This window comes from Mus musculus, chromosome 16, assembly GCF_000001635.26.
Source record: "Mus musculus strain C57BL/6J chromosome 16, GRCm38.p6 C57BL/6J".
Lineage (NCBI taxonomy): Eukaryota > Metazoa > Chordata > Mammalia > Rodentia > Muridae > Mus > Mus musculus.
This window is the reverse complement of record NC_000082.6, coordinates 34,142,680-34,158,741: the sequence shown is the minus strand read 5'-3', so window position 1 is coordinate 34,158,741 and position 16,062 is coordinate 34,142,680. Positions and strand designations below refer to the sequence as shown.

Below are 16,062 nucleotides of genomic sequence, written 5' to 3'. Positions count from 1 at the left end.
CTGACACCTACTGTTATCTCCAGCACACGGAGGTAAAGTCGGTATTCACAGGACATGCTCAGGAAGAACAGGATGCCTTGTGTGTATCTTCTCTTGCTTGTGCTAATGAATCAATGTGCTCTCAAATACACTTCCCACACACTTAAGAGGTATTTGCTCTGTGGTTTGGGACAAGGGTTATGCTGATTTCTCCTGGTCATCAGACCTATGACGTTGCACCATAGAGAGTGGTGACTGTGGCTGGCACAGGTGAAGGGCTACCAGGGCTGAGGTCTGGAGTTGTTTTTCTTTCCCATCTGCTCTGAGATTTCCTTTCTCTTAATATGAAAGACTAGTCTTGCTGACAAAAGGGGACCATGTGTGTGTGCATATGTGTGCTTTGTGTTTATATGTCCATATACACATATATGTGTCTATATATAAATATATATATGTATATATTTATATATATACATACATATATGTATATATGAAGGAAATACACCAAAATATAAATTATGGTTATTTCTGATAGGTGGCTTTTTGTATTTCTCTACAATAAGACATAGTACTTTTATTAGCAACAACGAAAATCCTAATAGGTATTATTTTCTAAAGAATAGGAAGAGCTAAGACTGTTAGCTGGTTGCTGGAGTCTGACCTTTGTATGCATCCAGGATGCCTGGTGGGAAACAGTGACCTCTCAGTGGTGTCTCGAGTGACCAGAGAATGAATTTAGCTGATCTGCACATAGGCCTAGGTTAGAAACTGGTGAGTTGGTTTGGTTATAAAAGTCCAGAGCCTTGGGGAAAGCTGGGCAGGAGAAGGGAAAGTCCAGAGGGAGGAGTCAGGGTGGGAGGGGCCTGACGGGCTCTTCACTGAGCTCTGCTGTTTAGAGATGCGGGGACTGTAAGGGAGATCTTGGAACACAGAAGCACACATAGAGATTTTACACAAAGATGAGCCCTGGAAAGAGAAGTCTGTTCCAGTTTGGTTTTAGTCCCTGGTGATTTGGAAAGGAAGGGTTTCCAGGAGGCACATAAGGCTCCTTATAGAGGCTATGTCATCAACATCAAGTTTCTGAGAGGAGGGAACTTTGTTCTGAAATCAAGGACCCTCTACACACACCATCCCTTCCTTCGCAGTTACAGTCAAGGGCAGAGGGAAAGGTTTCTGATAAACTTGAAACCACAAAGTGGAGCTGTTTCAAGGCTATCTCCAACACTGTCTGGGTTTGGAGCTCAGTGAGAGCAGTCCCTGAAAAGCAGGAGAAAAGGAAGAAGCAAAGGTGGGGAGCTTGGATCCTGCTGCTTGAGGCTGGTTTTTCTGGAGACAGAGGCCTCTGGTCTGTCTCTGGCAAAGTGCCTCACAGATGGACCTCCCTGTGGTGCCCAGTCATCCCACACTCCCATTCCTTGCCCATCTCCCCCCCTGCAGGGTGCAGACGGAGGGTCCTGAGCTCAGTGTGCAGCAAATATGTGTTAGATCCCAGGAGCTCTTAAAGCAGCATAGCTTGTGTAAGGAAGCAAAACAAGAAACTATAAAAGTCAATCCTCGAGAAGAGTTGATCAAAAGTTGTATCTTGTAGCACGTATGTTTTCTCCGTGTGCAGTATCCAGTATCCCCCGACTATGTGTCCCAGTTTTTAACTCTGATGACTACAGCAGGGAGAATTCCCAGTTTGGGTTCTGGTTTAAACCTTGAGGTAGAAAAATATTTTTGTAAGCCAGTTATGGTATTTGTAGCGTTTCCAATATAATGGAGGAACAGAGACAATGGGCAGAGTCCCCACTCCAGGCAAAAATCTCCTCCTCATCTAATGGGGCAGATGCTATCTTTCCCCTAAGAAGTCACTGATATTGTGGGACATGCACACAGGTTGGCTGAAAGAAAGCCAATCCAGGGTACTTAGCATAGCCCCTGCCTTTATACCTAAGCCCCTGGCATGATGAGCCTCCTGGTCCTCAAGGTAAGTAGCATTCTCCTCATTTTACAGATGGCAGACTTTACAGAATATGTCAGTTGAAAAGTAAATAGCGTACTCAGGGTCATACAACCAGAAAGTGTAGAGCAGTTTGACTCCTGGTCCCCATACACATGACCCCACACAGGCAAAGCCCAATACACAAAGCAGCATTTGTCTCAAATAGTATAAAGACTTCAATTTCTTCCTCCTGGCCAACAGAATGGGACATAACTGAGCTCAGAAGCCAAGAATGTTTCATGTTCTGTGTATTGTATGTGTGCTCACTATCTCCTGTGCCTGATAGAGCATGCCATCAGTCAGGGACAAGAATAGGCTGATTGGTATCTTAGCTATAGGACCAACAAGGCACATCCCTGCATCAGAAGCTTCCTAAGTATCAGAACAAAACATTGAGAACACACGGTCAGATAAATTATAGTAGAGAACACCATTGGCAATTTGCAGTTAAGATTCACTTAACAGTCTGTTGCAAAATAGCTGCCATGGTTTGTGGAACATAAATGCATATAAAGCCATCACCTAAATAAATATGTTCTTTGTCTGTGGCTGTTTTTAATATCCCTGGATGTTTAGCCATATCTCCCATGTACACAGTGACTACAGAATATCTCACCATGCCTCAGGGAGCTTCATTATGAGAGTCAAATATTAGGACATGGCCTACAGTATATCAAGTGAAAGATTTATATCGAGGCCCCTGTACTTGGGTAGAGAAAGACAAGGAAATCTCAACATAACCTCTCCCCCAAAGTGCTGAGTAAGTCCAGTTGATAAAAGTCATAGTCCTGTAAAGTGAGTCTCCCTGCTTCTTGCCCCTTCTGGAAAATTCCAAAGATAAATGCTTCTGGCACATACTGGAAGATGCCAAATACAGCCAAAGTGTTGCCAACTCGGTGTCTGGATGAGCAGTTTGAACATAGAAAAGCCCTTAGGACTTAAGATTCAGAGGACTCTTCCAGTCGCCAGAGAGCATGACTAAACCCTGACTCCTGTCCTTGTGCACAGGAAGCCAAAGGCATGGGATGATGACATGTGAGATTATTATAAATTCTAAGCTGGTAGATATTTTTCCATTAGGAAAATTCAATAGCATTTATTCTTCCACTTAAAACATTTTCCCACCAGTCCTCCTATTAGGTCAGATTGTTTAAAAGTCCTTTCAACAGGCTCATGAATAACTAGGCATCTGGCCATTGTAGTACACACTTATGATCCCAGCTTTCTGATTTGGGAAACTGAGGCAAAGTTGTAAGTTTGAAGTCATCCTGGGGCTATATGGTGAGATATTTTCTCACAACAAAAAATTAAAAGCCATGCATCTGCATTATTACTCTGTTGACATGCCTTTTTGGGGCATATCCAATCATGTCTTCCTGGGCAGGTGTGTGCATTTCTCAGGACTCTTAGAAAACCGTGTACTCAGTCTGTCTGTGTGGGTTTTATTCCTGAGTATTTCTATACATCAAACCATCTACAAATAGATTTGCAGATATGCAGAGCCACTCACAGCATGAGGTTGAAAGGGTATAAGGAATTTTCTATAGAACCTAATGGTATATATAATAAAATTACTCAAGCCACTTCCAGTCAGATCCCAGGATTTAAGATAGACCTGTATTGAGGAATACTTTAGACTCAATGTCATGCAAATGTCCAGTCATCTTCTAGTAGATGGGAGCAGCACACCAGCGGTTAAGGACAGCTTTGAAAACAGACAAGCCTTAATTCACAGCTCCTCCCATGCATCCACTTTCCAGTTTTATGATTCCGGGCAGGACCTCTCCAGGACTCTGTCTGCAAAATGAAGGCAGTAATACCCACCACATACACAAAAAGTATGTGGCACGATGCATGTAAACCCTCAGCTCTTTGGCACATGAAAGATTCAAAATTCTGTAAACTATTAGTCATGGTAAATAAAGATTAACAGAAGGCAAAATCCAATGTTTATAAAATTATCCAATTCTACCATTGAGATAGATTCTTTGGGCTGTATAGCGCATATATTAACTAGCCTAGGAATGGTAGCAAACATGGCATGAGACTATTGACTATTGAGTGAGCATCGCTGACACACGCCCCTTCCTTTGTTCCTATTAGGACAACATTAGACTGAGGAAATTGTGCTTTCATATTCTTGAGCCCTTTAAGCATACTATAGTGATGTCATTGGGCACCCTGAGTGACTTCCATGAGCACATAGGCAGCTCCAGGCTTTCTTGAAAATCTCTTCTCCCTCTGCCTTCTGGAGTGTCACCCACCTTCCCTGAGCTCAGGACAGCTAGAATAAATATGCCCACGTTTCCTCTCCTCGGCTGAAATTCTGCCTGGGAGAGTTTTGACCCGGATCTCTCATTTCCATGGGACAGGTGTAAGGCAGCCCTGGACTCCATGTGAAACCTGAAGTCGAGACCCTGCACTGTTCTCTTCCCTGGGACCCATTGCCATTTAAAATCCTCTACTCTGCTAGTGGCTACTAGAAGCTTGCCATTTTTCCTTAGAGGAACAATAACCCATTGTTTCACCTAGATACTGGGTTTCTAATCTGCCCACACTCACTAGCCCACTTAGCAATTTACTCCTTCAGACTGCCTTGTAGTCTGGCCAAACCAGCCCCATACCATAGGGAAACTACAGGTTGCCGCATGTCATGGGCTCTAGCCATACACAAAAATCACACATTTTTAAGTCCATTGCCATCAAACATCTACAGGAACAGGCAGCCTTTTCTATATTTCTCTTTCTCAATTAAATGTTACATCTAGGCTTGGTAGGGCGCGAGACCCTGAAAGAGTTTAAGAAAAGTATAACAGGGGTACTGTGTAAGCGTAAGAGATCTCTGCCAGTAGGGTCTGTTGTGTATTACTCTCCTGCCAACGCTGTTCCTGCTGCCCTTGTTAGATATTTGTCTGAGACATTGAGAAACCACTGCAGGACTGGTCAATGGGGGGAGGTCTCATGAGTTGAAAAGAGATGGATGTGAATTCAGGCATCAAGTGACCAGTCAGTGATCCTAGTCTGGGTCCTGGACCTGCTTGGACTCTTCTGAACCTTCAGACTGAGGGAGATCTTACCCAACTCTGCTTCCTCTCTGTTCTCTTCTGAAAGAACGAATGGTTATGTCTTGCAGGTCGTAGTCTGTGCATCGGGTTACCAGGAGTAGGTTGCACAGCTGGTTTAACACTGTTTTTCTGTAAAGGGCTATGGGATCTCATGCAGATTTTTGCAAAGTCATATGCAAATCACAGAGCCCAGCCCTTTTCTTAACAGGATGGCAACCTTGTTCCTCGTTGGCACCTGGGACCTGGAGATCCTTTCTCCACTTACGTTTAGCGCGCAGCCTGGGACATGTCCCTGCAGCTCACCGGGTTAGCCGTGGCACCGTTGGGACCTCCCACCAGGACTCCAATCACCCAACTCTATTGAGACTGCTCTGACAGGGCTGGTATGGGGTGCAGCCTTTGCTCAGAGGGCAACATGTTCCAAGCAAAATCTGCCCGCCTGGGCCATGGGCTCACCCCGGGCCTCCCTGCTTCTCTCCTGGGTGCAATTTTGAGGTTTCTGAGCTTCGATCCAAAGTCCAAAATGGTGGGGCAACAGGGATTTACCAAGAGGCCCCAGGGCCCCATGTACTTCCCCAGCTCCCAACCTGACATACCAGGGATTCTACCCGACCCCCACTCCCGCATCAGGCCCTCACTGCCCAAAAAGTCTGCAACTCAAGTAGACAGGGTAGATAAGGGGCACATTTGGTTTTAGTTTCCCTTCAGGTTAAACATTCCTGTGAGCAGTGACCCCCACCCCCACCCCCAGTCTGGACAAGGCCATCCCGATGCTGTAGCTCCTCTCCTCTACATCATGAGAATGTGTGGGGGTGGGCCTGAGATACAGATGGGGAGGGTCAAATCCAGCCTTTCCCCAATACTGGCAGCAGCCGCCTCCTTCAACACAGTTCTGTTTGATGCAGCCTCCTCACCACCCCTTTCTGAGGTCTCTGGGGCAAAGACCACCATTCTAGTCCTATTCACTTCCAGCAATCCTGTTGGGTGGGGTGGGGAATGCACGAAGACCTAATTGAAGCCAACTGGCCACGTGTTGACGGTTATTGGCACTAGATGGTACTTGGGTGTTCAGTATACTTTTCTCACTTTTGTATATGTTTCCAATTTTTCATAATAAATTTTTTTAAAGTCCTCCAGCTTCCATAACATTCGAGAAAGAACCCTAACCCCTAAGAAAGTTTCATGGGACCCCCACCCTCACCCCCACCCCCACCCCTACACCAAGGCAAGAGGCAGGGATGACTCCATTTCATATAAATAGATATAAATATAATATAAATATATATATGTAAAACACTCATTTTCTAACCTTTTTTTAAGGCCCACTGCTTTATTTTCAATAAACTAAACCTAATTTCTAAGAGGTCCCGAAGTTGGGCTCACTTCCCAGGCTGGGTGATGGGGAGGGCAGGGAAGAGGATCCTTAAAAGTTTACACTTCCATGTGTCTCACACGCTTACTGTGAGAAAGTGGCTTGTTCAGTGTTCTGAACTTTGCGAAGGGTATATGTTCGCAATGCACAGTGTCATTCTCTGGATGTGCACCTGGCTCAGGAAAGGACTGTCTTTGTACTTGAACTTAAATCCAATGGAGAACCTTAACACGGGCATTTGCATGACTGAGATTTGCTGCTGTCTTTTTTCCATATGTCTCTTTCTTGGATGTGTTCTAATAAAATGATTCTAAAGCAGGCTGTTGATATATAGTGATTTATAAATGCCTTTTGTTGAGCTCGGAGGCCCTTAAATTCTCTGCCTTCCCACTTTCTGGAAAGACCTGTCAAGCTGAGGACAGATGCATAGAGTGTGTCTGTCTCTGTGGCAGGATGGCGGCACACCTGCAATAGCAGTCATTAATAAGAATCCTATCAACCACAGCCATTTTATTTCCTGGTATCCTAGCAACAGAACTTGTTTTCCAGAACAAAGATGAATGACCATCTGTAGATGAGACTAGTGGGGGAAAGGCAGAAGGGATGGGGCAGAGTCAGGAGTGATATTCTCTCAACCAGGGAGGGAGGGATTGGGGGAAAGAGCATAGTGGAAGGAGAGAGAGGCAAAGGCAGCCCAGAACAAACAGGTCAACTCTGGACTTGTTCCATTTAGTGTTAGGTCAGCACCTTCGTGGGATAATCAACTGTTGATTCTTATTTTCAAACTTTGATATCAAGCCATAGCTCCTTGCAAGACCCATTGAGGAAACATACATTTCCAGAAGTAGATACTTTGAGAAGTGATCCCTCCAGCCACTGAGGATGGTGAGGGCATTCCAGTGAGCTAGTAACAGCCTCATAGGGTTTAGTCCTTGATGGATGGGGGAATCCTTAGAAACTTCATCAGCTAACAAGTGTGTACAGGGGCTACAGAGGCAGGACCAGACAAGGAGGCTTCCGTTTCTTGAGCGTACTTCTCATGGCACTAAAACACTAAGAAGCCACCGATTTTTTTCCCCCTGTGGTTTTTTTTTTTTTTTTGAAGTCAGTTGGAGAGGTCAGCAGTGTTTTGTTTATTTTCCTAATGACCTGAACACTAGAAATAATAGACTTGTGATTCTGCGGTTTGTCATTGCTATATCCATGCTTTTCCAAGCCACAGGGTTGATAGCCAGGTGGCTAGCCTGAGCTTTCCATGGCATGGCCACCTCCACTCTGCATCAGTGGCCGGTGCAGACCAGGATTCTGTTCTTCCCAATGACTAGAGAGCTCTTTAGGTCAGGGTCTCTGCAACACACATCTATATACATGCTGCTTGGTGACTTATTAGCAGAGCACAGGCCAATAAGGCTGAAATCATCAGTTAGTTCCCACAGGGATTTGTTTACTCCGTATATTTAAGAAATGCCTCCAACTGCTGGCTGGACATTAAAACGTAGGTAAGCCAAAAGACCCTGTTCATATGGAACACACCAGTTCAGGAAACATGCTTTAGTCAGACTACACATGGACAGATGTATAACAATTGAAAGAAGAAATGAGGCCAGTAAGCTGAAACCAAGGCAGACAATGCTATATGCCTAATGGCATATGACAACTTATAGGCAGAGTAAAAACTAGAACCCGGGCCCCTGACTTCTGTTTTTATGTTATCATTTCTAATGTGTCTCACCGTTCCTTTGCATAGCTATATACTAGCCCCAGACAGCTGTATGAACATGTCAGGCACTTAAGGCACTGCCCCATAACTAGTGAGACCCAAAGGGGACATTTGGAAATGATGAACTATGCTCCTGTGGATGGCACTGACCAGAGCCTTGTTTGTGGACAGAGTTTCCTGCTGTCGTGAAACTGACACATATAGGTTAGGGGGTACACAGGTGCTACAGTGTTTGGTTTGACCCCAGTGGTTATTTTTAGCTCCCAGAGCAAGAAGTCACTCACTCAACAAATATTTACTGAGGGAATAGTAGGGGCTAGGCAAGGTTCTCAGAGCTAGGAACGTGAATGATGAGAGGACATGTTCCAGGGTAGTATGGCCAAATACAGGAAGGAATTAAACCTGTCACCTTCAGAAGATAAAGTTGTCATTGGAAGAGAGAGACAAAGCACGGAGAGTTAACGCATCATATTAGAAAGCAATGATTGTTACAAGGAAGATAGATCAAGGAGGGAAGGCAGAGCATGGCAGAGGTAGGGATGCATTGTTAAGAGAACCTGGTGTGCCAGATCAACATGTAACACATACACACATATATAATCTGTGTATAATACACATGAGTTTACAGATTGCAGATATGTCTGCTCTTTTTATGTGTAACGGAGAAGTGCCTTTAACACAACGTAACATGTCACTTTGTACCCAGCTCTAAACAGCTAGTGCTATAGAGTGACTGGAAAAGACCCCAAGCCACTTTCTCTGGCACATCCAAATGCTCAGATCCTAGTTTTCCATTTCCTCCTTTGGCCTAAAGCAGTCATTCTCAAACTCATATAATATGTATGAGTCCGATATATATCACAGTTACCTCAAGTGCTTGTTGAAACACAGATCCTGGGCCCCACTCTCAGAATTCTGTGATTCAGGCCACATGGAGTAGACAGGTGAATTTGCATTTCTACCAGAGTCCAGGTACTACTGATACTGTTGGTTTAAGGACCACACTCTGAGACCCACTAAGTTAGGGAAACTGCCTAATAAAACAAATCAACTATGGAAGAAGGGATGCACCCGTTCCTTGTGTGTTCTAGGCATTATCAGACTATCTGCCTTTGAAAAGTAAAATCCTCAAGAAGTGAAACTTATTTTTTAATGGACTATGCATCAGAAGCTAAAGCCCAAGGTACCAAGCCTTCAGGAAGTAAAGCAAGACACACATCTAGAGCAGGAGGTGACAATGATATTTTGTTGTTTTCTTATGGACACTCAGTATTTTATCGCTGTGTCTGCAAGCCATTTTGGACTCTTACTTCCTCCTTACCAGTGACCCTAGGACACAGAACACTTCACAGATAATGGAATTGGTACACAAAGAGGCATATGGCCTCCCAAGGTTGAAAAGCTTCAGTGGCCTTTATCAGGTCCCAAGTCTCTCCTCCTGTGACTGTCTTCATTGTATTAGGTGAAGCTCCATCTTGGGAAGTTGCTCTGCAGGGCATATATGTTCTTTGCTTCCATCCACATGAGTGACTAACTGGCAAGTTCTGAGCCCTGCGTGGGTTCTTTGTACTGTAAACTCTTCTCCTACTGGGCAGTGTACAGCTGAAATACTAACTCATTTTATTAATAGCCTGAGCTAGAACTAATCACTACAAAAACAAACCTGCTAGGAGAAAGCACACACAACATTTGCCAAAGAAATGGAAATGACGTCTTGATTCCATGTACCACCACTTCTATTCCATTAATAGACATAATTGAACATTTTCTCCATCACTAACACATACAGCAAAGTGAATGTGTTTTCAACTGGATGGCTCATATATCACATTCTTGGATGCTCAAACTTCCTCCCTCCCTCCCCGCCCCCCACTAAAAAGAACTGGAGGATAAAATCACCCTTCCTGGTACTTACTGTTTTAGTTATGTTCTCAAACACTCCTCATGATGGAAGTCTGGGTCCCCACTGAACCTCACAGGTGGTAGCTCTGTCTGTGGAGTTTAGAATTTTAGTTCTAATTTTCCCTCCTCTGTCTCACAAATGCTCTGGTGTTATGAAAATATCCTCCCATGCATATTGTTACTTGGACTCTCATTTATCCCATAAACATTATAAAGCCTTGGGCCCTATAAAGGCTAATAAACAGACTACAGAAGCAAGTTACAGATAATTACATTCTCTAAACATTTGGGAATACTCAGAAGGCATGGACCTTAGTCCACGGATGCTCCTCTCCATTTTCATTCTTCCTATTCAGCGTATGCTCTTAAAAATTGAACTGTTGAGTTATTTCAGCTTCAAGACAAAAGAGACACCATTAGGAAATATGCTGTACCTGAAGGAACATTGAGCTAGGGAAGAAACACTAGCCTGAGCTCTGGGCATAGGCAAGGTTGGTTATGTGTTGGCAGCTCAAAGGCAATGTATATAGAGAGCAGTCTAGGATCTAGCGTCTGCCATATTATTCCACATGTGTACCATGGAGAAAGAATATCATGGGTTGTACATATATAGATAGCACTTGGAGGATCGGGGCGGCGGGGGGTGGGGGGAAATGACATTGAGGAAAGATCCAGTGTGAGTGTATGGTTGGTGAGATTAATTCCAACGTGTACTAAGAAAATAACCAGTTCTGAAAAGAATAAATGCTAGTCCGTAACACAAGGAATGAACAGATAATGAGTTGGGTTGTGGAAGAGAATGGGAAGCATAGGATTCATCTGGCTCTCTTGTTTCAGATCCCTTGAAAGGAGATTCAGACCATGATCCTACAAAGTGGTTGTGGGGGCGATGTGCTTGTGTTCATGCACACACTGCGTATTCACAAATACATATGGATGAGACAGTCATTGTAAACCAATAATAGCTTCTCACGAGGACGTAAACTCTTTGGGTGAATTCCAGTTCCACAATCTAGAAAGAAAGACAGGTAAAGGGAACCAAAAGTAGACACAGAAGTGAAAGGGGACCTTGTAATTCTGGTGACCATGACCACACCTGCCTTCCCTTTCTACTGGGCCAGAGAAGTGGTCACAGCTTAAGAGACACCACTCTTCTTTAGCCTAGATTTTGTCACTACTGGAATTCCAAGTAAAGATTCTGGAATAAGCCCATCAGATCTGTCCTTTGAAATCTATTTCTTCCAGCTCTACCAGCCTATCCAGGGGGAGGAAGTTTTGTAGCTTAGGTGCTTCATCCAGGCTTGCCAAAGGGCATCAAGTATACCACTGACATGGTAATATACTTGTGCCTACCATGGGCTGGGCCCATCATGGGTAGCTAGAGAGAGACTTTGAAGACTTGAAAATAGCAGTGATGGAGAAGTAGTTTCTGTATATCTACATTTCAGTGTCCAGGGTGGCAGGATAAGGAACGTTACTCTATCTGTAAGGATATCCAGAGATTCTGTTTCCTGTCGGTACTGACCATTCAGTGGTCCCCATACCCATGAGCAAAGTTAAGTTTGTAGGTATGGCTATACTGTCTGTGGCTACGTGGTGGTTTGGGCTTGCATTTGGGTGAATAAATGACCCAAGGTGGATAGGAGTTAAAATATAGTTGACAGAGAAATAGTTTATATATCAGCATGGTAGACCCTCTGAGGGTAATCCTTCAACATAGCATTCCCTGTGTTGTTTGGGAATCTCACAGATTCCTGAGGACTCTTGTAGGCATCTTGGCCTCCCGAGGAGCAAGGTGGTGATAAGCCTGGTTTCTATGGCTGAGTTCATCTAAGGTCATCTGGGAGCTTGGAGTGAATGTAGGCAGCACCACACTGCTCACTCTTCTGTGTTTCCCTTCCGGGTTGAAGTGTCTGACATGTTGCTTCATATTTTAGCATTTCTGAAACTACCTAACAGAACACTTGCTGAAAAGCTATAGATAATAATCCTCAAAACTAGGCCATCACAGTCACCCAGGTACGCTCTACCTACCCTGAAATGCCACACAGACAAGCTTAGTAATGGAGCTCGCCATCAAAGAGGGAGCCTTTACAATGTCTGATTGGTTGGTTGGTGTTGCAGAATAAAAATGATGACATCACAGCAAAAGGCTTATATGAGTAGAGGCCTCCGGGAGAGGACGTATTGTCATTGCCTCAGCATTTCTGGCTTCTGAGGAGCTGAGGGATTCAGAAATTAAAGTGAGATAGTAAAACAATTAAAAAAAAAAAAAAAACAATAAGTCTACCAGTATTGCTAACCTGGTTACGTGACCATCATTACAGCCACAATCCTGTCATGCCAAGACCTCAAAAATATCTCAATAGCTGACTTCTGGATTAAATGTTTTATAAAAGAATGTACTGGGGGCAGAAAGTTGAGATAGGATAATGCCAGTAATGACACTGGACACAGTCGTTTTAGTAAATATTGACACGAAAGTGTGCCAAGGGTTTCTCCCAGGGTGATATCATGAGACAGAACCTGGGAAGTCCATCAAGAGACTGTGGGAATGGCCTGCAGCCTCCAAGAGTAAAGGAAACGGTCATTATCTACAAGGTAAAAGTATAGCTAGTCATTAGTGGCTCTCACCAAGAACTGGGTATCTCTATCGTGTTCACTTACCTACTCATCCAACAAATACTTCTTAAGTACCTACTGTGTACCATGCACTGGTCTAGACAGCAAAGTACCTACTGTGTATCACGCACTCTTCTAGACAGAAAAAAAAAAAAAAACAAATACCCCCTGAGAAAAACAGATAAGAATTCCTACCCAGATGGGCCTTATATTCTGGTGGAAACCCACATAGGTAAAATATGTAAGATGCCTGGTGATACCACAGGCTGTGTGGTATGAAGGGATGTAGAGGGGAGAGGAGTAAAGGGATGACCTGAGTTCTAGCGACCAGCACAGTTAGAGGGGCATGGAGAGTGCAATCAGTCCAAAGAGTCTCAAGGTGGATACAGGGAATGAGGCTGGATTTCAGGACAAGGTGAGGTAAGGATTTCCTAGAAACCCCAACAAGGTTTTAGAAAGCTCTGTTCATGACCGATACCCCAAAGCATGAAGACTTGGGGAAGAACAGTCATGTCTAGGAGGAGAGTGAATGGAGCCCAGTAGTAGGCATTTGACTGCGTACAAATGAGACACTGGTGGGGGGTCCATCCTCAGCACTGCATGCAAGGGTTCATAGGCAAGCACTTCTTCTGCCTTCACGTCCCTAATGGAGTCAAGATGGTATCCTAGAGACCATGTGAGAACCTCATACTGTTCTCCTAGCTCTGCCAACAGTCAAGGGAAGCCCTTCCCATGTGACCCTAGTCCCAGGTCATCTTCTAAGTGACAGGCACCTTACCTATGGGGCTGCAACATCCCTTCAGTTCATATGGCTATACTACTGAAATACATCTAGGTATTGTCTAAGTCATAAGTTATTCTGGGAACTCAGAACTCATAGAGCACCCTGTTCCTATGTCTGACAGTTTAAAAGAACCTTACAAACTCTGAGAGGTGTAGTAAAGTCCTTGTTTTGTCCTTAGTTTCCTTTGGTTATGTCCCTCAACTTCCAGCAGACTGTGGGGTCCCATACATTGATATATGCTTGGTAGCAGCAGGAAGTGGTTGTCAGCAGGGCTTGTCACCAAGACAAAGACAGAGTCCATTTCGCTTAATCGTGAACAGAAAAGAGCCTCAGGAGAACTGAAAAAGAGGTACAGGGATTCGAGATAGGGTCTTGGGATCCTGATAGAATCTGTTCTTTAGACCCAACCAAACAGTAGATACCTCAGCATAGAGCTGAGTCCTTACTTGCAGGAAGGCAGTTCACTTGTCACTAACATATAAACATACCTTCCCCATGTCTTCTCCCCAGATCCCACTTAGGACTCATTTAACATATGCAATGGGATGGGATGGGATGGGATAAATCTAGCTTTTTCTCACTACCGCATCAGTTTGTCTCCAGAGGCAGTCCTTTGAGGTTGAGGCCAGTTAAGGAGGAAACGAGGTACCAGCACACACCCATTCCCATTTACTGTCTGAAAGCCTCATGGCTTGAGAAACACGTTGCAAGACTAAGTCTAGGAGGTTGCCTGCCACAACTGCGCATGAAATTGGTCAGCCTCTCTGGGCAAAGGTTACATGGGACAGGTGCATCCCAGTTCAGGTCCTAATTCAGAAGCCAAGTGGCTAATGTCAAACAAAATGTTCCCCGTTGTTATGGGAAATTGAGTATAACGTGATTATTTTCTACTTTGCTCAATACATATGCTTATTGGGGGTGCTCTAACCATACCTGGTATGGGCCAACCATCTTTTAGCTTGTTCTGATAAAAATTCAATTTTGAGCATGATTGAGACCTCATTTATGAATTGTAAAAGTCATTTTGAACTTGCTTGCTAGCTGGATGAAGAATCAGGTTTAGCCTGATAGAATCCATGTTAAGTCATGTGAGTAATTGGATTGTGGATTAGTATAATGTGAGTTCTCTGAGGAAAGGGATTCAGGTCTGCTATACGTTTTTTAAATTAATTTTGTTACTTGACAACTTTTATTCCTTGTCGATTTCATACATATATACAATGCATCCTTGTCTAATTCTCTCCCCCTTCCCCTTCTTAGTCACCACTCTATCCACAATAGCTGCTCTATTGTCAGGTACATCATAGGTACTGTGAGACAACTGGGTGGTGTAGAGAGTGAATGCAGTGTCCTTAGTGTGTAAAACTACAAACAATAATAAGCTTCTCCACTTTTAGCACGCAGACCAGGGGCTAAGTATTGTGGAACAGGAAGGAGCTCTGGAGAATAATGCCATCTTTGGCAAAACCCAATAGCATATGCCTTGAATCCCAGACAACACCATAGATAAGTGGGTCTCTAAGACATGATCTGCTGGTGAAGCTAAATCCAGAATCAAGAGACAGGACAGGGAAACAGGGAAATTTAGCAGAGCTCTCCAATCAGAGGAGTGGGTGAGCTGGGATCCCAGATGGACAATCAGATGTGGGAAGGAAGTGACAGCGTGATATAGCCAGTGACAATTCCGAGAACTAGGGGAAGATGTGGGTTCATTCTCCCAGAGTACATTTTATTCTATTATCAACCCTGGAGTTTTTAAATCCAGTTAAATCCAGTTGGCCTCTGGGTTCCGTGGACCATTTCTAATTAAGAGTGGCAAATAAGAAGATTGGCAAAGTAAAAGCACCAGGGGCCCGAAGCAGTGAACAGGAAAATAACCCTAACAGAACATGTCGCCCAGAAGGAAACAGGTGTCCAAAGAAGCCAGGTTAGAAATGTGTCTCATTTGATTTACTTGGCTACATCAGTTGCCAGAATAACTGTAACACAGCGCTCACTGCAGAGGTGCTGCTCTCTGCCCTGCCCTGCCCCACTCCTGTGCTGACAGTTGTCAGTAAACACCCCAGGAGCTTCAGGAAATGAAAATGTATGATTAGACCCATCCATTGTGAGTCTGCCCAAGAGAATGTCAGTAGTGAGTCCTAATACAGCTCCCTAATGGAGCGGAGCTGCTGTCAGCTTGAATGCCTCATGTGTTAGGACCATTCCACAAGTACACAAAAGAGATATAAAATGTTCTTAGCTAGAACTATAGTCTCTTTAGGAGAGGAAATACATATAAATATTCATAGGATGAAATTCACACCATGTAGGTTAGGAACAGTTCTTGCATCTGCCTAAAAAGTTTAAGAGATAGAATCATCTCTCTCCCTCCCTGTCTATCCAGCATCAAGAATGAATCACTATGTGTAATGGTCGTAATCCTTGGGTTGCTTAAAAAGAACCACATAGTAGTAATAGACATTGCAGTATGGATAGTACAGTGATAAAAATCTACTAAGTCCGCCAAAATCACTTGTTTATTTGCGTTCATCTTAGGGTGGCCCCATCTCATTTGTCTCTTAACTATACATTACTTTTTCAGTGTGCCTAAGTTCTTACCAATACTCGTCCCAAGGCAATCCCATGCAGAAG

At 44.0% G+C, this 16,062-nt stretch overlaps 1 protein-coding gene across 37 annotated transcripts in view; it reads left to right on the top strand.

The window, feature by feature from the left end:
* The window catches only part of Kalrn (kalirin, RhoGEF kinase), a 604,205-nt gene that overhangs the window by 414,536 nt on the left and 173,607 nt on the right, over nt 1-16,062 (top strand). For 5 of the 37 annotated variants that reach the window (XM_017317076.2, XM_017317075.2, XM_006522383.4 and 2 more), the window contains exon 34: nt 5,237-6,719. The exons of 31 other annotated variants lie outside the window; for them this stretch is intronic. In XM_017317076.2, the coding sequence (XP_017172565.1) occupies nt 5,237-5,299 (63 nt within the window). In that variant the 3' untranslated portion in view covers nt 5,300-6,719. Of the gene's footprint in view, nt 1-5,236; nt 6,720-16,062 lie in introns of those variants that run through there. One more of the 37 variants, NM_001164268.1, reaches the window with a different exon arrangement.